Source organism: Stegostoma tigrinum, chromosome 9 (assembly GCF_030684315.1).
Source record: "Stegostoma tigrinum isolate sSteTig4 chromosome 9, sSteTig4.hap1, whole genome shotgun sequence".
In the NCBI taxonomy this organism is placed as follows: domain Eukaryota; kingdom Metazoa; phylum Chordata; class Chondrichthyes; order Orectolobiformes; family Stegostomatidae; genus Stegostoma; species Stegostoma tigrinum.
In genome coordinates, this window is record NC_081362.1 from 14,521,791 (window position 1) to 14,547,467 (window position 25,677).

At 38.3% G+C, this 25,677-nt stretch overlaps 1 protein-coding gene across 2 annotated transcripts; it reads left to right on the forward strand.

The window, feature by feature from the left end:
• Nucleotides 1-8: 8 nt before the first annotated feature.
• Nucleotides 9-23,940, forward strand: crnkl1 (crooked neck pre-mRNA splicing factor 1). 2 transcript variants are annotated; one of them, XM_048536474.2, is made up of 14 exons: nt 9-178; nt 7,638-7,790; nt 7,911-8,002; nt 8,104-8,262; nt 9,167-9,333; nt 12,007-12,185; nt 14,214-14,384; nt 16,578-16,769; nt 17,657-17,716; nt 18,840-18,920; nt 20,126-20,365; nt 21,924-22,025; nt 22,998-23,246; nt 23,619-23,940. In XM_048536474.2, exons 1-14 carry the CDS (start codon nt 131-133, stop codon nt 23,790-23,792), a joined length of 2,067 nt encoding a protein of 688 aa, XP_048392431.1. In that variant the 5' UTR covers nt 9-130; the 3' UTR covers nt 23,793-23,940. The 2 variants fall into 2 exon arrangements, with proteins under 2 accessions (XP_048392431.1, XP_059504337.1); XM_059648354.1 differs by lacking the exon at nt 16,578-16,769.
• The last annotated feature ends 1,737 nt before the right edge of the window (nt 23,941-25,677 follow it).

Here is a 25,677-nt window from a genome sequence, read left to right on the forward strand (position 1 = left end):
GCGGGGTACCCGGATGTTTCTCGGGATGTTACCGGAGTGGTAGTGACGGCGGCAGGGTCTTGTTTTATTTTTTTGATCCCGAATTAGCAAAAGAACGATTAAGGGGGGGGGCTGAAATTACGACCCGAAAATGGCTTCAACCGCGGCTGGAAAACAGCGAATCCCCAAAGTGGCCAAGGTAACCAGCACTTTGCTAGGACTGTGTCGGGCCCTGTCAGGCTTTGCAGGAATTGACCAACACCGACGTTTATTCTCGACCGACAACAGCAGCAATCAATCTGTATGTCCTTGCGGTTAAAGTCAGGATGTTTAAAGTCTGGCGCAAGGACTGAGCGGTTCCTGTACTCCTCCGAACACATTTACATGCAATTTTCAACTCATGACAACCCCCGCCCCCCCGTTTGTTTCCTTTTAGAGGAAGGGCTTACATTTCCGTACCGCCTTAAGGGGATATCAAGACCATTTTAAAGTATAGTAAGTGAGGTTACAGTGAGTTAAACCTTGTTACAGTTGGAACCAAAGACACACCATATGCAAGTTTAAACGATCAACTAGCCTTAAAGTTTCTGCTTAATGCGCCTACTAGTCCAGAAAAGTTACTTGAATGTTTTGGGGCACTTCAAATGTCTCCAAAATAAATTACCCATTGTATACGTTTGTTTATATTTTGAACTTCTGTAATCATCCAATCGTAATTTTCACAAACAGAAATTGCTGGAAAAGCTCAGCGGGTCTGGCAGCTTCTGTGAAGAGAACTCGGAGTTAAGAATCATAGAATCCCTACAGTGTGGAAACAGACCCAACAAGTCCTCGTCTGTTGACAGAGCATCCCACCCATCCCCTTATAACCCACCTAATGTACACATCCCTGAACACTGCAGGCAATTTAGCATGGCCAATCCACCTAGCCTGCACATCTTTGGACTGTGGGAGGAAACCCATGCAGATACTGGGAGAATATGCAGACTTCGCACAGACAGTCACCCGAGGCTGGAATCGAACCCAGGTCCCTGGCTCTGTGAGGCAGCAGTCCTAGCCACTGTGCTACCCCGCTAACGTTTCAAGTCCAGTGACTCTTCCTCAGAACATGCAGGCTGGGAACCAATGTTTTCTATGCAGAAGATAAGGTGGAGGGAGGGGTGGTTAAGGAATAAATGTTATGTGGGTTACCACCCAGGGAGAGAGAACAGTTGGGCAGACAAAGGAGTGGGTAACGATCAGGCTAGGAGGGTGAACAGATGTTAATGGAGACTGTTAGTATGCCAATACACACTACCTACTGTTAGCCATTGTGTGTGGGTTTGGGGGCTAGGACATAGGAGAGTTTAGGCCCTAAAATAATTGAACTCAATATTGAGTCCGGAGGGCTGCAGGGTCCCCAAGTGGAAAATGAGCTGTTGTTCTTCCGGTTTGCTCTGAGCTTCATTAGAACACTGCCGCAAACCTGAGACAGATGTTAGAACATAGAAAAGTACAGCACAGTACAGGCCCTTCGGTCCACGATGTTATGCCGTGGAATAATCCTAATCCAAAAATAAAATAACCTAACCTACGTTCCCCTCAATTCACTGCTGGCCATGTGCATGTCCAGCAGTTGCTTAAATGTCACTAATGACTCTGCTTCCACGACTACCACTGGTAAACTATTCCATGCGCTCACAACTCTCTGAGTGAAGAACCTCCCTCTGACGTCTCCTCTATACCTTCCGCCTAACACCTCAAAACTATGACCCCTTGTGGCAGTCAATCCTGCCCTTGGGAAAAGTCTCTGGCTATCGACTCTATCCATGCCTCTCATTACCTTGTACACCTTGATCAGGTCACCTCTCTTCCTCCTTCTCTCCAGAGAGAAAAGTCTGAGCTCAGTCAACCTCTCCTCGTAAGAAAAGCCCTCTAGTCCAGGCAGCATCCTGGTAAACCTCCTTTGCACCCTCTCCAAAGCCTCCACATCTTTCCTAAAATAGGGCGACCAGAACTGGACACAGTATTCCAAGTGTGGTCTCACTAGGGTTTTGTAGACCTGCAGCATAACCTCGCGGCTCTTAAACTCAATCCCCCTGTTAATGAAAGCCAAATCACCATATGCTTTCTTAACAACCTTATCCACCTGGGTGGCAACTTTGAGGGAGCTATGCACTTGAACACCAAGATCCTGCTGTTCCTCCACACTGCCGAGAATCCTGCCTTTAATCCTATGTTCAGCATTTAAGTTCGACCTTCCAAAATGCATCACTTCGCATTTATCCAGGTTGAACTCCATCTGCCATTTCTCAGCCCAGCTCTGCATTCTGTCAATGTCTTGCTGAAGCCTGCAATAGCCCTCGATACTATCAATGGCACCTCCAACCTTTGTGTCATCAGCAAACATACTAACCCACCCCTCAACCTCCTCATCCAAGTCATTTATAAAAACTACAAAGAGCAGAAGCCCAAGAACAGAATCCTGCGGGACACCACTCAGCACTGACCTCCAGGCAGAATACTTACCATCTACAACCACTCTCTGCCTCCTGTCAGCCAACCAATTCTGAATCCAGACAGCCAAATCACCCTGTATCCCATACCTCCTGACTTTATGAATGAGCCTGGGGAACCTTATCAAATGCCTTGCTGAAGTCCATAAACCAGGAACAAGGTGATGGCAAGCAACTGGAAACTCAGGGTCTTTTTTGCGAGCAGACTGTATGTATTCTGTGAAGTAGTCACCCAGTCTATGCTTCGTTTCACCAATGTAGAGGAGACCACGTTAGCGGCAAATGCTGTAGACTAGATTATGAGAGGTGCAGGCAATGTGCTGCTTCACCTGGAAGATATGTTTGGGCCCCTGAATACTGACGAAAGAGGAGGCGAATGGGCAGGTGTTATACCTTCGGTTGCAGAGGAAGGTGCCATAGGGTTATGAGGGTATGATGGGAGTGAAGAAGAGTGGACCAGGGTATCCCAGAGAGAACAATCCCTGTGGTAAGCGGCCAAGGGCAGGAAATACATGTCTGGCGGTGGCATCTTGCTGGAGGTGGCGGAAATGTCAACTAATTATCTTCTGGATGGTACATTTAAAAACAAGGGGAACCCTACTGCTGTTCTGCAAGGCAAGAGTGGGTGAGTGCAGAAGTGTGGGAGATGGATCGGACGCGGTTGAGGGCCCTGTCAACGACAGTAGCCCCCAATCCCACATACCAAGCCTTATCACGTAGTCTGCCATTATATATTACCTATTGTTAGCCACTAATAGTCTCCATTAACAGCCCAGAGAGAGAGAACAGTTCACCCTCCTAGCCAGTTCATTAACCACTCCTTTGTTCAACTGTTCTTCTCTCTCTTTTGGCTCTATCCTCACCTATTGTTTACTCTTTACTCTCTTCCCCCCCCACCCCCCATCTTCTGCCTATAAACTGAAATTTTTCCAACTACCATCAGTTCTTAGGAAGGGTCATCTGATTTACAGCATCTGGAGTTTTCTCGGTTTTATTTATAACTTATTTCACTATCTGAGCATTTAAGTTTAAGGATAATAAGTGTCTTCAATTACCTGGTTTTCTGTAATTGAATGTGACTGGCTGCTTACCTGCAAGTAGCCACAACTGCTACATACCAAGATATCCCCTTGTCTCAGTGCCAGATTTTAAATTCCTGTTTAAAGAAGAGAAGACTGCAATACAAAGATAGCAAAACCTTGTGCACAGTTTTCTTCAGGGTCAGCAGCAAGCATTGTTATTTCATCAGTGATGACAAAGTCCAGGCCATAGTTTTGAATACAGATCCTTCAATCCATTTGAACACTTTTTTTTCCAGCATTATTGGTACCACACGTATTTGTTTGTTTTTAAGTGACTTCAGATTCCTGATCTTGGAAAAAAATCTAGAAACCAATTCCCTTTCTTAATGTTAGTGTCATATTTGATCTCAAGCATGTCCTCCAACTATATATCTATACCAATATTAAGGCTACCTATTTCCAACCCATAATATGGCTCAATTCTATCTGGCAAGATGTGGTTGTTGCTGATACCCTCATCTAAGTCTTTACCACTTCTCGACTCTTCCAGTACACTCCTGATCACCACTTTATTTTCTATCCTTCACGAGCTTGAGGTCATTCAAGACTCTGCTGCCCATTGTCCTTGTTCACACCCTGTTGCTCATTGACCTACACCAATTTCTGGTCTGTTTTTAAAGTTTTCATTTTTGCTTTGAAATCCTAAGCTTTACTTCTCCAGAACAGTATTAGCTGTTCCTACAACTTTCAGCTATGCAGAGGCTGGATAAGCTAGGGTTGTTTTCTTTGGAGCTGAGAAAGTCGAGGAAGACTTGTTCAAGGTGTATAAGATTATGAAGGGCATGGACAGGATAAATAGAAAGCAGCTCTTTCCTCAGTTGTATGGTCAGTAACGAGGGAACATAATTTTCATTTGAAGGGCAGGAGATTTAGAGGGGTTTTGAGGAAAAATGTTTTCAGCCACAGGGTGGTGGGTATCTGAAATGTATTGCCTGAGACGGTAGTTGAGGTGAGAAACCTCATAATCTTTAAAAAGTACTTGGATTAGCACTTGAAGTGTCATAATGTTCAAGGTTCTCAGCTTAGTGCAGGAAATTGAAACTAGTGTAGGAAATAATGTATTTTTTGGCAGTACAGACACAGTGGACTGAAGGGCCTCCTCTGTATTGTATGATTCTGTACTCTAGAATCCTCCAAGATGTCTGTGTTCCTGTAATTTTCACCTGTTTAGAATCTGTGATTTCAAGTGCTGCACTATTAATGGCCTGTCTTCATTCCCAAAGCTGTAAGTTCTCACTAAACCGCTCCATTTCTCAGTCCTCCTTTATGATGCTGCTTGACCAAATTTCTGGTCATCTGGTCTAAACTTCTTACATGGCTTAATGTCACAGTTTGCTTTAATCTGCTGTGAAATGACTTATGCGATTTTATGATGTAATGGTGCCATAGAAATATAAATCGTTTACCAAAGCAGCTGTTAGTCATATGGATGATATTATAAGGAAGTGGTGGACGTTAAATAGACTTTAAGTTTAGGATAAAACTTCAGCACAACATCGTGGGCCGAAGGCCCTGTACTGTTCTATGTCCTATGTTCCGTATGCGCTAAAGGATATTTCTGACATCTAAACCTTTGATTTGCATCTATCAACTTACTACCTGTTGCGTTCTGCATGTAAAACATTGTTTGCTGTGTCTGTTCTGTTAAGTGTCTTCTCTAACTGCTTTAGGTCCTTGCCACAGCATCTCCTTTCACACTATAGAGCAATATTTTTGTAGTTGAATGCGCTACTGTTACAGCCTATCATAGTAATCTGAATCTTGGCAGTGCTTGAAGCGTGGCCTGATTGTGCAACCTTCACATAACCACTTAAGAATGTGCACCTAAGTTGGTTTAAAATTGCAACCCAACATTGATTGCTTTGATTATTGATACCGTACAATGGCCTCTTGCATTTATATAGTGCCTCAACATATTGAGCATCTCTAGGTGCATCATGGGAGTACTACCACATACATGCATGTGCATTGTTGCATACGGACATGGACTGCTTCAGTGTCGGTGGAGTCACTGATGGTACTGAGCATTAGGCATTCATTAGTGGACATATCTGCTTTTCTAAGGTATAGAATTGTCGAATCAATTCAAGATGTTTGGACCAATGCTAGTTCCCTAAGGTACGCGTGCAGCAATGAGGTATAACTAAGAGGATTGACCTCCACCTGCTACAACCACCTTCTTCTGTGTTTATGTCTCCAACCAGTTGAGAGATTGCTTCCTGATTCCCATTGACATCCAATTTTGCCAGGCATCCTTGTTGCCATATTCAATGAAACACTGCCCTGATGTTAGGGGAAGTCAGTCACGTTTCTTGTCTTGATTTTGATTCAGAGATAATGGGAACTGCAGATGCTGGAGAATTCCAAGATAATAAAATGTGAGGCTGGATGAACACAGCAGGCCAAGTAGCATCTCAGGAGCACAAAAGCTGACGTTTCTGGCCTGGACCCTTCATCAGAGAGATTTTGATTCATTTGCTTATGTTTAGACTAAATGTACAATGAGATCAGGAGCTAAATGGCCCTGTCAGAATCCAATCTGAGCATAAGTAAATGGATTATTGCTGATTGGTTACCACTTGATAGTATTGTTGAATAAATCTTCCAACATCTTATGATTCAAAGGAATGATGGCATTAATAGCCCATACAGTCATACAGCATGGACACAAATCCTTCAGTACAACCAGTCTGCGCCGAACATAATCCCAAACTAAACTAGTCCCACCTGCCTGCTCCTGGTCCATATCCCTCCACCTTTCCTACTCACGTACTTTTAAATATGGTAATTGTACCCACATCCACCACTTCCTCAGAAAATTCATTCCACATGTGAACTATCCCCTGTGTAAAAAATTGGTCCCTCGTGTTTTTTTATATTGTCTATTCTCATGTTAAAAATATGTCCCCTAGTCTTGAAATTCCCAATCCTGGGGAAAAGACAACTGCCATTAATCCTAACTAGATCCCTTGTTATTTTATAAACTTCTGTAAGATTGCCTCTTCACATCCTATGCTCCAGTGGAAAAAGTCCCAGCCAATGCAACCTTTCTTTATAACTCAAACCTTCCATACCTGGCAACATCCTGGCTAATGTGTTCTGAATCCCCTCCAGTTTGAATTTGTCCTGCTTTTTGTGTACAAGACATATATGGGCAATTTTCCACATTTCTGAGTAGACGCCAGTGTTGAAGCTGTAGTGGAACAGCTTGATATCGGGTGCAGCTAGTACTGGAGCACGAGTCTTCATAACTGTTGCTGGGACGTTGTTAAGGCCTTTCAAGTTTCCAATGCCTTCAGCTATTTCGTAATGTCATGTTGATTAAATTGAATTGATAGAAGACTGGTATTAGATGAACAGGATGTCGGGAAGACAAGTGGCTAGAAGCTTGGTCAAAGGTATGTTTTAAGGGTGTTTTTGATGGAGGAGAAAGTTACGTAGTGAGGTTTAGACAGGAATTCCTGCAGAATGGCATAAATCTGTTCTAAACTAAACAGGAACAGGGAAACAATAATGATTAATAATACTATGAAAATTGCTTACAAAGAATGCAAGAGATATTGTCTGTCCGCCATATGTCTATTCTGAAAATTAGGTCTTGGTATCGATAGAGTATGTTTCAATGTTTTCTGTACTCAAATAAGTCTTTTACCATTCCTACTTTCTCTTCTCAAAAACACGAAGGAAATATACAGGAAAAGTACAACATAAACACAAAATCAGTACATTCATATATTTAGAATGTTTCCTCATCTTCATACCATTCTGTACCATGTTGCAAAACAGATTATATTCTGTATTTTCCAAATTATACTTATGTTTAGTTTTCAATGGATAGTTTGCTTGACATTCACTCAGTTTTTAAATGTGGCCAGTACGCCAGTACTACTTCAATGTGCTCAAAGGTGTACTTTGTATTGGAGACCCCAAAACAGATCATAAAGCTCCTTGATGGATTTTAACATAAAGTTTTTTAAAACACAGTCACTCCCAGAAAATTTTACTTAATCTTTGCATGCATCATCAGATTTATCTATTGCTTAAATGACCCATTACTGACTCAGTTGGTTTTTGTTTATAGGTGAAAAATAAAGCACCTGCCGAATTGCAAATCACTGCTGAACAGCTCCTGAGAGAAGCAAAAGAGAGGGAACTTGAACTCCTTCCGCCACCTCCAACACAAAAAATCACTGATGAGGAGGAATTGAATGATTACAAATTAAGAAAAAGAAAAGTAAGTGCTTTGTAACAGTTGCAATTTTTCTTTCCTTTTCAAAGTGGTGTAATAAATCAAGATTGTTGTCTGCTGTATATATATGTTGTATACTTTTTTATTGGCTCCACGTTATTATAGACATTTGAAGACAACATACGGAAAAATCGAACTGTTATTAGCAACTGGATCAAATACGCACAATGGGAGGAGAGCCTAAAAGAAATACAAAGGTAATTATTTCAAGAAAATTTAATTGATATGGCGGAATCTTTTTATCAAGAAATAAATGAATGTTTCTTTTATTTTTACACATTTACACTTGTTGCTGCAGATCTCGTTCAATTTATGAGAGAGCATTAGATGTTGATCACAGAAATGTAACCCTGTGGTTAAAATACGCAGAAATGGAGATGAAAAATCGACAGATAAACCATGCTCGAAATATCTGGGATCGAGCAATAACCATCCTGCCCAGGGTCAACCAGTTTTGGTAAGTTGACTACTGGTAACTGTCTTTGCATTTCAGTTACATATAGTATGCTGTGAAGTTTTGTGTGGAATTAACATCAGTCAGAAATCCTGTCACCTTAAATGTTTTGTTGACCAAACCATGTATTTTCATTAAAGCATTATTGTAATGATGTCCTCCTAAACGTTTCTGGTTTTGAGTAGTTGATTTTGTAATCAACTTCTTGGTAGTTTGTTCTTAGTACATCCGCATAAAATCCAACTTGAATGTTGATAGCAAGAACAAGAATTTTCTCTTCTATTGATTTAAGCCCTTTTTATATTTCACTTTCTTGTTGTACATTTTCAATATTTGCATTTTAATTTAAATTACATTTCCAATATATATTTTAGACCCACTGTATTGGTCCTGATAATTTACTGTATAAGAAAATATTTAAGGTGAAGAAGTATTTGTTTTGCTTTTAAGAACAATGTTATATTTGGACTAAATTAATTACAGTCACTTCATGTCACAGCCTTCTCAGAGGGAGAGCCTATTTTTTGGTAAAGTCGAAAAATACCTGTTTAATCCAAGTAAGATCCATTTCATAGAATGAGATTTCAATCTCTTATGTTTTCTATCATTTGAGGAGTAAGCATCATTGCCCGCCTAAGCCCTAAACTCAGCTACAACCAAGATGCAGATGAAGTTTTCTATAGTTTGATCTATACATGAACCTGGATTGTTGATGATACTCTGTCAAGGCAGGGAGAATCTGACTTGCATTGTGACTTGATTTGGAATTAGATTCAGTGTTCTGCAGTGCTTTTGCCATGATGGATATGACTTAAAGCCCATTGCTATATTTAATTAATGTTTCCAGTGGATCTAATGGTATGCTTGTGTTAATATGCGCATGTTATATTGTATTTACTTTTGCTAGGTATAAATACACATACATGGAGGAGATGTTAGGAAATGTTGCAGGAGCACGACAAGTATTTGAGAGGTGGATGGAATGGCAGCCTGATGAACAAGCATGGCACTCCTATATCAACTTTGAACTCCGATACAAAGAAATTGAAAGAGCCAGGCTGGTTTATGAAAAGTATATCCTTGTGGAATGTCACATAACATTAGTCATTTTGGAATGTTGCTTGCATGGATATCTCATGATAAGGAAGGCAGAGACTTACTTATAAGCATCACTGACATTGTTCTAGCTCAAAAGCAGTGTAGTTAAATTTGGATAAAAATCTGATGATATCTGATTACAATTGTGATTGCAAATTATTATAATTCAGATTATTTCAGTTGCTTTGTAGCATTCTCTTGAGCAAACAAAGAACTAAATAAATAGTGAGACAAAAGCACTAATATGGAGAAACAAACTTCTGTGAATTTTTTAGATCCCAGTTATTCAGGAATTGCACCAAAAATTACTAGTTCAGTGCCTCTTCCTAACAGGCACTTGCACTGAAACTTGATGTAGAGCATATTAGGCCAGGCCAGAATTTTTCAAACTGGCGGTAACAAGTTCAAATGCAGCAGTATTTATTACTGCATTTTCTGTTACAACGTACATGCTATTTTTAAAATGGCTTGTTCAATATTTTTCAAAACTTTACATTTGCCTATTGCTCTTTCCTAAAATCGTGTCATTTTATATATGGGATGTGAAAGGGATACTGATACTTCACAGCAGTAGCAGTTGGTCTGTGACCTCCGTTAGGTGTGGGGTTTATGTCTAGTAGACCACTTGCCTAGAAATCTGTGACATTTTATGACCAACTGAACTTTTACCTGTTTAAATTTTTCATTTACAACTTCAACTGAAATGTCACAGATGTATTGTTCTGTCTTGGGGCAAAAAAATATGCCCACAAATTCTCCATGTTGCCAATATGGGTTACACCCAACACCAGTGTCAAAAGCCGTTATCATGTTAAAGTTGAAGTGTTCAGAACTACTTTCTAGGGCTCATATTGTTAGCAGATATAGTTCACTTTTGAATGATGTTGATGGAAAATTTTGCGGAGTTTCTCCTGCTTTTCTGGTATTCCTCCCTAATTAATGCTGCAGAAATCTCATTAGTGTTCCCAAATGGGACAACATAACACCGACAGAGTAAGGAAAGTCCTGTGCTGCTATTGTGTTGCAATGGAAATGATTTAAATTTGTTGATGTCTTCTCATATGGTGCCTTGTTCTCCGTGCCTCTTGTTTTCCTTTCTTGTCTATTATAATGCAAAATCAAACTGTGCCCATTAGGTCAAAGTGGCTGCCGGTCCTTCTGTGCATGAGTCCCTAGTTACCCAAGAATTTTTGAGCACGCTGGGATTTAGACACCTTAGTTATCTTAATGTCATGCTCGTAAAAAAATGAAGTGAGAGGGATAGTATTTCAGAATAAGGTGTTATGCCACAAGAAAGCTGATGTCACTTTCAAGTAACAGGAAGCAGCTGCTGCAGGATATAAAATAGCCTGCATGACGGTTTATTTCTTTCTACCATCAGTGCTTCTCTTGCTTTCACTCCCTCCCTTACTCCTCCAGTGGCCTCCCATTCACCATGCTTCCATGCTGGAAGGAGGCTGGCTCCCAGTGAGGTTCTTCCCTACACCTGGTATTTGTCCATTCCAGCTGGGGTCCAAGCTTCCACGTCCCCTCTCTGACCTCTTGTCAACAGTGATGCTGTGCTGTGATACCATCATCACACCACATGGAATGTAGTGATGTCATCAATATGTGTGCGGACACTTCCTGTAGCCCGACCTGTCACAGCAGTCGATGTCACTGGCCATATCAGCCCAAGCACGATAGCCATATTGTATTCAGGCTAATCGTTCTATTTCCTTGCAGAAAGCAGGCAGCGTTGTTTTTATGCCATAGTTACTCTGAAGCTTTTTGGTAAATTCCACAGTTCAGGCCTTTTTCATGGAATCATAGAATCCCTCCAGTGCGGAAGCCGGCCATTCGGCCCATCAAATCCTCGCTGACTCTCCGAAAAGCATCCACACAGAACCTTGCCCCACCCTATCCCTGTAAACCTGCTATTCCACCAAGCCTGCACATCCCTTTCTATTTATTCAGTTGTGGGACGTGGGCTCCTATGGTTTTGTTTGAATTTTTAAAATTTGTTCATGAGATGTAGAATCACTGACTAGGCCAGCATTTTTTTTTGCCCATCCTCATTGCTCAGAAGGCAGTTAAGAGTCACCACATTGTTGTGGGTCTGTAGTTGCCTGTAGGCCTGACCAGGTAATTATAGCAGATTTCCTTCCTGAAATGAAATAAGTAAACCAGATAGGTTACATGATCATGATCACCTTTTGGCTAGCTTTTTATTCACTTATTTTTCTTTTATGAATTCAAATGTAACTGTCTGCCATGGTGGGATTTGAGTCCATCTCCCCAGAACATTAGCCTGGGGTTTAGATTTCTAGTCTAGTGGTATTATGCTTTTCCATTGCCATCTGATGTACAGAGTTTCTTAAGTGCAGAAATATTGGACTGTATAATGCAAATTTTTCCTCATCACGCATATGATAAATGCCTGCTCTCAGTGATATTGTCAACGTGTCTAAGGTTGGCTTTTCCATGGAGGAATTAATGAGCATACAGGCTAGTGACAAGGGGCATCCTTTGAATGCAGCTAATTATTATTCAAGGTGTATGAGGAGGTCTTTATTTTCACCATGGATAGTAACTTAAAAATGATTGGTTTATAGCCAAACGTGGGCAGGGTTCTTCTTTGCAGTTTTATTCTCCTTAATTCTTCTGCACTTGTTTTAATTCATCCTGATGTGAAGAACTGGATTAAATATGCCCGGTTTGAAGAAAAACATGGTTATATTGGACATGCACGGAAAGTGTATGAAAGAGGGGTGGAGTTTTATGGAGAAGACCACATGGATGAACAACTTTTTGTAGCATTTGCAAAGTTTGAAGAAAAGCAGAAAGAAGTAAGAAGACCACAATTTAGGTTTATTTGCTTCTTTTTCAAGATTGGGTCAATGTGTTGAATCACTTTTACTTTTGAATTCAAAACATTAGTGAAAAGAGTCCAAATAGTCTCAGTTTGGTTAAAGTAAATATTAATCAATAGTTCATTTTCAAAGCTTTATTCCTAGATGTTTTAAACAAAATATGCATCTCTTCTCTTTAAAACTGTTTCTGTGTCTCTTTTTATTTATATTCATTCTCTTTTTGCTTTATCTGTGTCTGATTCATTGTTTCTTTTGTTTTATTTCTGTTTCTTTCTGAATATTGTTTCTCTTTCTTTATGTCTTCTGGCTTGTCCTTATTTCTCTGTGCTTTCATCTATTTACCATATCTCTGTAGTTTATATTTTCAGTACCCATCTATACCTTTTTTTGCTATTCTTTATCTCATGGAGTCATAGAAACCTATTGCACAGGGAAAAAAAACCTCAGCTTATCAAGTCTGCAGTAGTCAAAAACAACCAGCTAACTAGTCTAATCATATTTTCCAGCACTTGAACGTTGCTTGTATGCTTTGGCATTGCAAGTATACACCTAAATACTACTTAAATGTTGTGAGCGTTTCTGCCTCTATCATTCAGTGAACTCATGATTCCCTCCACTGAGTGGAAAAAAAATTTTTCTCACATCCCCTCTGAGCCTCCTGCACCTTATCTTAAATCCATGCCTTCTGGCCAATTAACTCTCCAGTGGGGGAAACGTCCCTTACTACCTACCCTATCTGTGGCCCCTCACAATTTTATACATCTCAACTGTGATCCCACTGGGTCTCCTCTGCTCCAAGGAAAACAATCTCACTCTGTCCAATCTCTCGCAGTTACTAAAACTATGCAGCCCAGACAAATCCTGATAAGTCTCCTCTGCAACCTCTCTAGCAAGGATCTGATTGCACTGGAGAGAGTGGAGAGGAAACTTATCAGAATGTTTCCTTCCTCTCACATTCCATTTTTCTCCATCAGAATTGCATAATTCTTCCATCCACCCACAGTTAGCAAAAGGGAATTATGAGGCACATATGACTTTCTATTGCATTTGCACAATAGAAAGGGAGCCACTGCTTGGGGTAGAGATTTGTAGTTGTCCAAGACCAGATTTAGGTATTGGCATAGGCAGTTGTTAACTACAGTGGAGTTTGGCTAGACTGAAAAATGTTACATGATTTTTAAATTACTGCAGTGAAAGGGAAAGCATTTCTCAAATGATGCTATTATGAAATAAATCCCTGCCCCTTGAGTCAAGGATTTAGCAGATCAGCCATGATCTCCTTAAATGGGTGAGGAGACTGAATGGGTTGAATGGTCTTATTCTACTCCTATGTCTTATAGTCTTGTGCTTCTATGATATTAAAATTTACAGTGTTGGCATTGTTTTAAAATGTTCTGTCCAAAGCTTGAATAGTCTGAGTCCTGATGGAAGAGTGTGGCACTTCCTTATTTACTGTCATCCTTCAAACTTTTAAAGCTGTACTGAAATTGGTTTATTTGTTAATATTATTTTGGAAAGGGATTGCAGAGCTGATTACATGGTTGCTACTGAAATGCATACTATTTCTTATATTGTTCCAGATGATTTCTGACAGAAATTTGCTAATTTTCTTTAACAGAAGACATTTAGCCTCTAAATTATTCAAGAACTAGAAAATGTGATGTGTTGACATAAAGCTTAGTTTTGATTAATTTTATAATCAAATATAAATTCCTTACTAGTGAAGTGGATAAAACTGAGATTGAAAATAGAAATTGTAAGAATATATGTATTTCATCCTTTTGTGGTGTCAATTTCCATTAAATGTTCGAGATTTCAAACAACTTTTTCTTAATCCTGTTTTAATAAATTTATCCATGCAGTTTAATTGTTTGAATTTTCTTAATGTACCCTGAAAGATCTGTGCACTCTATACTGAAAAATGCTATTCCTGCTTGTGCTGTTTTTGAATCAAATGTTTTATTAGCATTTCCACCTAATATCGTGACTTCATTCTGTTTCTAGTTTGATCGAGTGAGAGTTATCTACAAATATGCACTTGATAGAATTGCCAAACAGAAAGCTCAAGAGCTCTTCAAAAACTATACAGTTTTTGAGAAAAGGTTTGGGGACAGGAGAGGCATTGAAGATGTTATTGTCAGCAAAAGACGCTTCCAGTATGAAGAGGAAGTCAAGGTAAAATTTATTTTTTTTATTTCTAGATCTGTCTTGCAATAAAGAACTTGCCATTCCAAAATTTTAAACAAACACATCAGGCAGCATCTGTGAAGAGTCAAGGCACCTCAGCTGTTTTAAGTCTAGACCTGAAATATTAACTTCAGTGATAATGGGAACTGCAGATGCTGGAGAATCCAAGATAATGAAATGTGAGGCTGGATGAACACAGCAGGCCCAGCAGCATCTCAGGAGCACAAAAGCTGACGTTTCGGGCCTAGACCCTTCATCAGAGAACTTGACTGCTTTGCGCATGACTGTTACCTACATTTCAGACATTTGGTATCATTTTAATTTTAAAGAAGTAGATATTGAACATGGGTTAGCTGTGCTGGGAGCAACTGTACCAAACGGTTATGGGGTACATAACTTAGAGGAGGTGTTCACATTTCTGAAATTGTAAAACTCAATGTTGTGTTCCAAAGGCTATAAGGTATCTAGGCAGAAGATGTGTTATTCCTCTAGCTTACGTTGAGCCTTGCTGGAGCACTGTAACATGCCCAAAACAGAAGCTGGAAGAACAACACCGCTTCTTAGTTTCCAACTATATTCCGGGGATTGCCCCCTAATCTTTACTTTGTTTTCTATTAAACTATAAAAGTAAGCAACAAACCTGCATGTTACTCCCTTTTCTTTGGTCTGTGAGAAAGATTTTGGTCAAGAATAAGAAGGAAGCTTATGTCAAGTGTACATAACAGAGGTCGAGTGAATCCCTAGGAGAGTATAAAGGCAGTAGGAGTATACTTATGAGGGAAATCAGAAGGGCAAAATGGCAACATGTGATAGCAACAAGATCAGCAAGGCCACCTATATGTGGAGTCATAGGAAATGGGGGAGATACTAAATGAGTATTTTGCATCAGTGTTAACTGTGGAGAAGGATATGGAAGATAGAGAACATGGGGAAATAAATCGCGACATCTTCAAAAATGTCTATATTACAGAAGTAGTGGTGCCGGATCTCTTGAAATGCAAAAAGGCGGATAAATCTCTGGGACCTGATGAGGTGTACCCTAGAATTCTGTTGGAAACTAGGGAAGTGATTACTAGGCCCCTTGCTGATTATTTGTATCGCCTATAGCCAAAGGTGAGATGCCAGGAGCCTGGAGGTTGGCTAACATGGTGCTACTATTACGAAGGGTGGTAAGGAAAACCAGGGACCAAAGACCAATGAGCCTGACATTGGTGGTGGGCAAGTTGTTGGAGGGTATCCTGAGGGACAGGATTTACATGTATTTGGAAAGGCAAGGTCTGATTAGGGATCGTTGAAATGGCTTTGTGCATGGGAAATCATGACTCATTAATTTGATTGAGTTTTTTGAAGAAGTAACAAAGAGGACTGATGAGAGCAGAGCAATAGACGTGATCTATATGGACTCAGTAAGAAATTTAACAAAGTTCCGCGTAATAGACTGTTTAGCAAAGTTAGATCACACAGAATACAGGAAGTACTAGACATTTGGATACAGAACTATCTCGAAGGTAGAAAATAATGGTGGTGGAAGGTTGCTTTTCAGAGTGGAGGCCTGTGACTGCAGGTGTGCCACAACGATTGGTGCTGGATCCACTACTTTTTGTCATTTTCATAAATGATTTGGAAGTGAACATAGGAGGTATGGTTAGTAAATTTGTAGATGACTCAAAATTGAACGTGTAGTGTACAGCAAAGGAGGTAACCTTGGTTTGATGAGCTTCACTGCAGAAGCCAGTGTTTTAATACAAAGAATCTTTGCATAATAACAGATTATTCCTTTTCTTAGCTATGCTACCCAAATGATGTAGTGAATAATTTTTTCACGACTGTCACTGTCACATTTTAACATCTGACGAATGCCTACTGCTATGAATAGACTTGTGATCACACTTACTGGCTGTCTATACCACAGCAACTGTGATCAAGTGATCACATTCTGGAAGGGGACACATGCTGCCCTGGTTATAAACATTTTCTATTCTAAAAGGTGATCTTTTTATTGGGAGGGAAGTAGAAAAAAAAACCCCAGGTGACATCCAAATTATAACTGAAAATTAATGCATTCATTACAATGCTGTTTGTGAGGCTTGAGTGTGAGAAAAATATGCTCTTTAAAATTTTAAAATAATCCACCATATTAATATATTTTGAATAAGTTAAGATCCTGTATATTTCTGAAAGGCAAATCCGCATAATTATGATGCCTGGTTCGACTACCTTCGACTAGTTGAAAGTGATGGAGATCTTGATACTGTACATGAAGTGTATGAGCGTGCAATAGCCAATGTACCACCCATTCAGGAAAAGAGGCACTGGAGGAGATATATTTACTTATGGATCAACTATGCTTTGTTTGAAGAATTGGAGGCAAAGGTATTGATTTGACTTGAATATGTGGACAAATTATATTATGTGGGGGTACTTTGCAGCTACGTTTTCCATGGGTGCATAGGTTCTGAAGATGAAAATGGGCAGACAATCTGCTTATCCAGCAATTTATCTGGCAAGTGTTTCTTGATATAATTGAAACTCTGATTTTTTTTTTATTTACTGTTCTTCACCTATTTCTAAAGCAAAAATGTGATCTGTTTTGATGAGCTGCAGTAGCAAAAATTATAGTGTTGTTGTGAATATTGCAATAACTGAACTACTACTTCAGACCAAAATTCTAAATGCTTATACACGTTGTAAAAAAAGGCTCACAAACCTGGCTTCCAATATTTTTGTCATTACATTGAAGTTCACAGAATGATAGTTCACAATATTTTCTGGGCATTAGATTTCTTTGCCTTTTATTGCTTTTGCATGGTTTGAAGTTAAGAATCTTGGCAATGTTTTCCAAGTCAGTAGAAAATAAAAGTTTGCTCACTGTGTAACTGTCTGCCACTTTTCTACAAGCCTGTTTCATGTTCCTCACCTAGATCAATGAAATGCCCCTTATCCAGCAGGTTAGATTGAAGAGATTTTTGAGCTGAAATTAATTTGTAATTTCTCAGATATATTTTGGATAGGCTATATGGAGAGCATAGGAATTGGCTCGTTAGCCACTCAAGTTTGCTCTGCCGTTGTGTCAGATCTTGATTGATCTGCACCCTAACTCCATATATCTGCCTTTACCTGTATTCCTTGATATCTTTGGTATAAAAATCTATTCATTTTAGTTTTGAAATCACAATTGATCTGGTATTTGCAGAGAAATATTCTTGTTTGTGATAGTTATGAAAATATTTTCTATAACTTCAGTATCTCTTCCTGTACAGGATCCAGAGAAGACTAGACAAGTGTATCAAGCATGCTTGGATCTCATCCCTCATAAGAAGGTGTGCCTTTGCAGTCCTGAACTAATGTAATTCTGTGTCCTTTTCTAAATTGGACTTAAATGGATTTTGACAGAAGCATAATATCTGTTCAGCTGATTTCCTCCACATATCCAGAAGACATGCAGAATTAAGATAATTCTTCGCATTATTTTATCTCTGGAACCATACTAGCCCAGAAAAATCCTACACTATCCTTAGTCCAGAAAGTACTTAATTAGCTTTTGCTCTGCGTAATTCTCTTGTCTGTGTAAGTAGGCCAGTCTCCAGGATGCCACCACGCAATCCAGGCTGTGGCTTCTGTGTAGTACCAAGGAGGTTATGAATGTAGGATATGCTATCTTTTAAATCAGAGGCTCAACCAAAGCCTGGAGACTTACAAGGTTAGCACAAAAAAAATCATAGCACTATTTAAAGAGAAGAGGAGCTCATCCTATGGCCTGGCCATCATTTATTCTTGAACCAGCAAAGTAAAAGAAAAATTATTTTTTCTTATCAGATTCTTCCTTGCACAATTCATTACTGAATTTCCCTACAACAGCAAGTGCTCTTCAAAAATAGCTGTAAGGTGCACTACAGAGGTCTTAAAAGATGCTTGTATAAATGCAAACTTGTTTTCTTTTCTCCAATAAAATTTACTGTAAGTGATCTGTCAGAATTACTCTGAAATAAGCCATTAAGATTGTATTTTGGCCTTCGGTTTAAATAAAATTTCCTTTCTAATTTGCAACTGGCAAAACAGTCCAATGTTATGTAAATTACACAAAATCTACAAGTATTTGGTACCTTTGATCTTACTTTTCTTGGGTTCTTCCTTCTGAGGGAACTGATAAAATAAAGGTTCCTCTGCTTTCCACAAAAAATTTTTCGTAAAATAAAATAATGGCGAAGCTTACATATGTTTGAGATGTTCACAACTTTGAACTGTTTAATAATGTTCTGTTTCATACAAATTAAGGTTTGAATGTCATTGCACAATGGACTTCAGATCCAAAATGATTGTGTCTCCCTCACTCCAGTATATTATTACTTACTCCATTAAATTATTCTAATTTAATTTAAATAATTTAAAATATTGTTTCATGAAATCACTTTCACCTCTGATCTTAATGTCTTATACTTTCAGTTCACATTTGCTAAATTGTGGCTGCTATATGCACAATTTGAAGTTCGACAGAAGAACCTGTCTCTCGCCAGGAGGGCTTTAGTAAGTGATAAACACCTTCATTGTTTTTTTTTAACTTTACAAAAATGTATCTTTATTAGCTTATGGATATGCCAGTTAATTTAGACAGTCATAAATTTCCTTATGACTTCATTGCAGCATCATGCTCCTTTTCTGAAACATTGGTTATCACAGTACACGTTTTAGCAAATGAGTGCAAAAAATAACAGAAAAAAACAGTTGCCAAGGCAATTGATTTGACTTTCTTTGCAAATGGATTATTTATTTTCATCTACTTAATCCATTGTTGTCTTCATTACTTTTTGAGGTGCCAGATGTCCTTATATGAAATTAGTATCAATGGGGTGTTCACCAGAGGAGGTGATGAGCCTGCAACTGACTCTATCTTCAGCTAATATCTACGCACATAACATGGATTTATAACAGGCGTTAAGTGGATATCCAGCAGAGGAAGGGAAACTGGCTGATTTTTCCATTCCCATTGTGGCGACACTGAGGCTAAGTGCAGCAGCATCATTATCACCCAGACTGCAATAAGTTTAATTTAGTACAGATGATAATTGAATTTGAGATATTGCCCTGCAGGACTTGGCCTCTTAATGGACTATGCTGCTGAATCATTGGGGAAGCAAAGTACAAGATTCTAGCAATACCAAACATAATGTTATACCCCCTCTGTATTAGAATGTTGGAATTAAAAATAGGTTCTTAAGATAGGAAAGTACACTTAAATATAAATTCTTAACATCAGATCCGAGGCATAAAAAATTTGAATTCCAGAATTGTTGACATGTGACTGGAAAAGTGCTGACATCAGAATTCACTAATTCAACTGTTAGTTTAGTTGGACGACATCCATGTTGAAACAAGTAACAGTTTTCAGCATCTAAAAGAAACAAACATTTTATGTGTAATTCACCGTTAGAAGCCTTGTCATTTTCTCATTTTAGTCGTTACTCAATCTATTTACAGTATTTTTGTGTTTTAGTTGCTCAGAGTTTATAGAGTTGTTTATTTTTCTATTTCCAGTCAATTTTTTTTAAAAATTTCTAAAGGATGTTATTAAATTGCCTATTCTACCCCACCATGCCATGCCATATTATGCTGCCTGCTTTTATTGTTGCAACTAACCTGTTAACTAAAGCAGATTTCTTATTCAGGATCAGGAAAAACTGTATATTAATTCATAATAATTTGTTAGAATGTTTCTTTCTGCACATGTTCAGGGTACTGGCATAGGAAAATGTCCAAAGAACAAGCTGTTCAAAGGGTACATTGAACTAGAGCTCCAGCTTCGTGAGTTTGATCGGTGTAGGAAGCTCTATGAAAAATACCTGGAGTTTTCACCAGAGAACTGCACTACTTGGATTAAGTTTGCTGAATTGGAGACCATTCTGGGTGATGTTGAACGTGCTCGTGCCATCTATGAACTGGCAATTGGCCAACCTAGACTAGATATGCCAGAGGTAAGAGATTTGGTCAGTTCTTCAACGTCATTAGTAATTTTCACAATTGCACATGCATTGTGCAGCACATTTTGTAACAAGGCCATTACTTGCAACACCAAGTAGGTATTCAAAGACAACATGAATTTAAGAATTAGATGATTTCTCACCGCTTGCAATAAATAGTGATTAACTTTTCAACCTATGGTTATAGCTGTGTTATTCTTAACTAATCCTTCATGGAAGAGGAGAATTTACATTATGTACTTTGTCAAAGTAATAAACATTCATAGACAATGTAAAACCATGGTTTTCAATTGCACTCATTCATTGCTTAGAAATTGGTTACTTTTAAAACTGAATATGCTTACTGTCTTTTGTCTATTCTAAAATTGTCTGTTCACTCTGCCTTTGCTTCACTGTCATAGTAACTGTAAATCTCAACATAAATAGAACCAGCTATTATCCTGTATGCTTAAGTTTCTATTCTCTAGCACTCACTCCTTTTCATATTTCGTATGACTTTTCTTCCTTCAACCCAGCCTCCTGTAAGATTCAATGGAATGAGGAGGAATGTTAGATTTAGAAAAGCTGCGATTTAGTGACTTCATTGGTTCTGTATGAACCTGCCACAAAACTAATAGAAAATAAAATTAAAATTTATTTTTGTATGCGATTTCTAACATTGTCCTTTTAAATTGTGCATTTAACCCATGGCATATATTAACTGCTCAAATACCAAATAATAATCCAATAACAAAGGTTTCAAATATTGCAAATTTGTATTAATTATAATATTAAAGGGCACTTCTATTTTAAAAAATAAATAATTCCCTAGTATTTTGAGCATTTTAGTTTGTTTTTGCTTTTGTATTTCTTTTTCAAAAACTAACAGTTTTGTTAAAATAGGAGCTAAGAATGTTACGGTAAAAATTTGTAAAATGTCCTTTTTAGCTCAATCATACATGATTAGGAAAAAAGCTTTGTGACCGAGTTACTGAAGGAATTTTTTTTTCCCTAAAAGACAGGGTTGTGGTGTTTAAATATTTTCCTGTAAGGTAGTGAATACATCATTTAGACACTGATTTTGTAAAATCTCGAGAATCTTTATTAAAGCCCCTATGTTATGTCATGTGCATTACTTCAGATTATTACTGCTAAAGAGTTATACATTTCACTGATCTGAAATTAGTGACAAGGTTTCATTTTTGGAAGCGGGGCATGGACAGAAGTCTTGTCTGTACTTTGAAAAAATGGTGCAAAATACAGAAATAAGTTCTGATATCTGAATCTCATATTGTACCTCATTGTTTTGATTGTCAGTAACGGCCTTCATAAACCAAAGTCAAGTACAATTCGGAGTACAATATGAAAAAGATCTGTACATCTCTTTCCAAGACTGGACAATTTAGAGTTGGCCTTGGATCAATTCAACCCCTTTTTCTTTTTAGACTCAAAGAATACAAGACACATTAACAGTCTACAATTTTGAAGGTCCAAAGGTCTTGAATGTTACCAGCTTCAAATGTTTTCTTAAAAATCTAAGTTAGGTAATTTTGTTAAATAAATTACTTTTCAGGTTCTTTGGAAGTCTTATATAGACTTTGAAATTGAGCAGGAAGAATATGAAAGAACAAGAAACCTGTACAGGCGCCTACTTCAACGTACTCAGCACGTTAAGGTATGCTACTTTATAGTTAAGACCATTAAACTTACCTAAAATTGTGACACGTTATAAAATCATTGGCATTGGAGATGAAGTAGGCCATACAGCTCCTAGAGTCTGCTCCAATGTTCATGAACATTGTGGCTGATTTTAGACTTCAGTTCCAATTTTTCACTGATTCCCAAATCCACTAATATCAAGCTTAGATTTCAAGAGTCTTAGTCTTGAGTGTGCTGAATGACTGAGCATCCATAGCCCTCTGTGGCTGAAGACTCTTTGAGTGAAGAAAGTTCACCTCAACACAGTCTAAAATGGCCACCCCTATTCTGAAACTGTACTGTCTACTTCAAGCTTCTACTTCAGGTTTTAGTAAAATAGCATCTTAGGATTCAATGAGATGAGCTCTAATTCTTGAGATATGGATCCTTTGTACTCAACCTCATCTGATTGGACAACCTACTCATCCCAGGAATTGAACTGGTGAACATGGATTGCACCACCTCTAGGTTCAGAATGATAACTTGCTTTAATAAGTAAGAAATAAAGTATTACTTTGTTCAAAATGTTCATGTGCGTTAATATTAGTTAATTTCCTAATAATCTGAAATGATGGCTATTAAAATCAATCAAAGAATCAAATTGATTGTATAAAAATGTTAGGGGCAGAGCAATAGTTGGGGGTGTCATCAATGCCAGATCAAAACCAGAAAATATTGCAGTTCCTGATGACAAGTGAATGAGTTGTAATCTAATTTTTCTGTTAAACCACTGGTATATACTTTGATGCTATCTGAACCTGATTGTTAAGAAACTACTTTATCATTTTTTGCTATGTTACTGTCGACAGAGGCACCTTTATCACATTTGTTTTTGTAGCATGCGCCACTGTGGTATTGGAGGAAAATGGAAGGAACTTTTTACCCGTGCCCTTGTGTTTTTGTCCTGTAAATCTTCTGAAATTACAATGAATGTTTCTGTTTTCTGTAGGTATGGATCAGTTATGTTCAATTTGAACTTTCTGTGGATGTGCCAGAACGAATATCCAGATGCCGACAAATTTATGAGGATGCCAACAGATCTTTACGGAACTGTGAAGAAAAAGAAGAGCGACTCATATTCTTGGAGTCCTGGAGGGACTTTGAAGCAGAATTTGGCACAGAATCTTCACAAGAAAGAGTGCGAAAACTCATGCCAGGACGTGTCAAGAAGAGGAGAAAACTGCAGGCAGAAGATGGGGTAAGGCAAAGCATAAATAAAGTTGCTTCTGTTAGTGACAAAGTGGGGATCTCATTGCTGCTAAACTAATGGCCAACTATATAATTGTCTAAACCTGCTCAAGTATTGTAGAGAACTGCAAGACTGAAAAAATCATGCAATATTATTCTTTTCCTCCAATAAATGTCCCTCAAATATTGGCTTTTTTTTATTCTGCAACTGATATTAACCTATCCTGGGTTTTATGGAAACTTAGTGCTTGGGAAACTTGCCTCTTTTCAAGGAAATGTAAAAATAACATGGATTGATTATTTTAGAATCCTGAATGTGACGATATTAGACTTGATGAGATTTTACCAAATAATATTTTCCAATAATTTTCTTAACTTGCAGACAGATGCTGGTTGGGAAGAGTATTACGATTACATCTTCCCAGAAGATGCTGCCAATCAACCAAACCTCAAACTGCTTGCAATGGCCAAGCTTTGGAAGAAACAGCTGCGCGATGAGAAAGAACCAGAAGATAATCCTGACAAAGATACAGATGAAAATGAGACTGAATCATGATGTATGGACAATCTTTGCAGAAACTTTCTCCACTCAATTGCTGTTAATTTTTTCCACTTTTTTTCCAAAATATTTTCTAATTTTTTGTACAATATTTCAAAAGCTAGAACTGTCTTCGAAGTGCTTATTAAATGAGTTTTTGTACCCAGTGTTTATTTTTCAGTAATTCTCGTGCGATACTAAAATTTCCCGTTACATTATTCATAGCTGTGATCAGAACTTCCAAAGATACTTTCTACAGCCAATCCATACCTACCCATTGTTTGTCTGTACTTCACATTTGATCTCAAAGACTTTAAGGGTTTTAAACTTGGGGTATTCTATCAATACCTCTTGAACTGTGAGTACAGTAACATAACCACTGTGTTACCATGACTGTTGGTATAAAAGGCTTAATTGGTCATCTCTAACTCATTCTTTATCCCGTTCTTGTTGCTGGTGTATGGATGCTCTTTCCCTCGCTGTGCAGTTATGTTCAGCAGGAGCAGAGAAGATACAGTCAATAGCTGTGTCAGGGTTCAAGGTTTAGGAAAATATGAATTGTCCTTACACTTGTGAGAAACTGTTGTAAAGCCATAAGCAAACTTGATTTTTGTCAGTACGTGAGTTGCAAACTAATTATGTTTGAACAACTGCCCACTTTCATATTTGAAAAGCTGCAAAAAGATGGCTAACCAAGGATCACGACTTCTCAGAGATAATAGGAACTGTTGATGCTGAAGTCTGAGATAACAAGGTGTAGAGCTGAATGAACACAGCAGGCCAGGCTGCAGCAGAGGAGCAGGAAAGCTGACATTTTGGGTCTGGATCCTTCAGACCTGAAATATCAGCTCCTGCTCCTCTGATGCTGTCTGGCCTGCTGTGTTCATCCAGCTCTACACCTTGTTATCACTTGACTTCTGATCTCCTGCCTTCAAAGAAAACAAAAGAAACCAGAATTATGTCGATTTAGTTACCTTTCCTGAAACGTATTAAAAATGTCATTTAAAATTGCATGGGTGATTGAGATACAAAGATTCTCAAAGCATGTATTTTGCAACACAAATTATATACTTGACCTAACCATCCACCTTATTTGAAAAATTACTTTGAACTGATGATTACATGATGAGATAGCTTCTGCTTGCTTTTAAAATTAAGCAATAAGTAGTTCAGACAATTCTGTCGGAAAGCCATAAAATGAGCTGCAGGTCAACTAAACAAAGACTTTTACCCCAATCTCTTCCAACTTCACATTCATCTGAGAACCAACTTCCTGGAAATTCAGTTGCAGAAAACCTTACAACTTACTGAGGATCCTATACTTCACAAGACCTTCACTTCAGCTAAAGCATCAATTCAATTCAATGAAGAAACTACGTGCCTATCATCAAAAAGACTGAGAAATTGCACAATAATTTTTTGTCCATCTGCATCTACTGTGCATGCGTTGTAATTTGAGACATCATATTTTGTTTTAAACACTTAAAGTTTGCTGCAGTTGTTCAAATTGGAACGGTCACTCAGAGGGTAAAAATTACACCAAAAGGTGGGCAAGAAAACATTGCTAACATAGAACATGGTGAGGTTGCCAATTAACAATGATCTTGAGTAACTTGTAATGAGATTGACTGTTTTCACAGTTGTCCACGAGCGAGTATGTTGTTGGATGATAAATTCCACCACTTCTTTTATACCTTGAGCTCCAAGTAATTGTATTTTTCAAGACATACATTACTTGGTCAAATATTTCTTTCCCGCTTACTCGCAGATTAAAAGTTAGTTGTACTTAGAAGTCTATTATTCTGATTTTCTATGTTTGGAGAAACCATGTCAATCAGGGCATTTCAATGTAGCTACTGTCCCAAATTGAACTTGGTCTCTGTGAAATGATGGTTCCATCTGA

Bases quoted from the DNA above. Each gene is read 5' to 3' on its own strand.
- crnkl1 (XM_048536474.2), top strand. From the start codon at position 131: ATGGCTTCAACCGCGGCTGGAAAACAGCGAATCCCCAAAGTGGCCAAG. The intron at 17,717-18,839 runs GTGTGCCTTTGC...TTATACTTTCAG, and splicing joins ATCTCATCCCTCATAAGAAG to TTCACATTTGCTAAATTGTG. The intron at 20,366-21,923 runs GTAAGAGATTTG...ATTACTTTTCAG, and splicing joins CTAGACTAGATATGCCAGAG to GTTCTTTGGAAGTCTTATAT.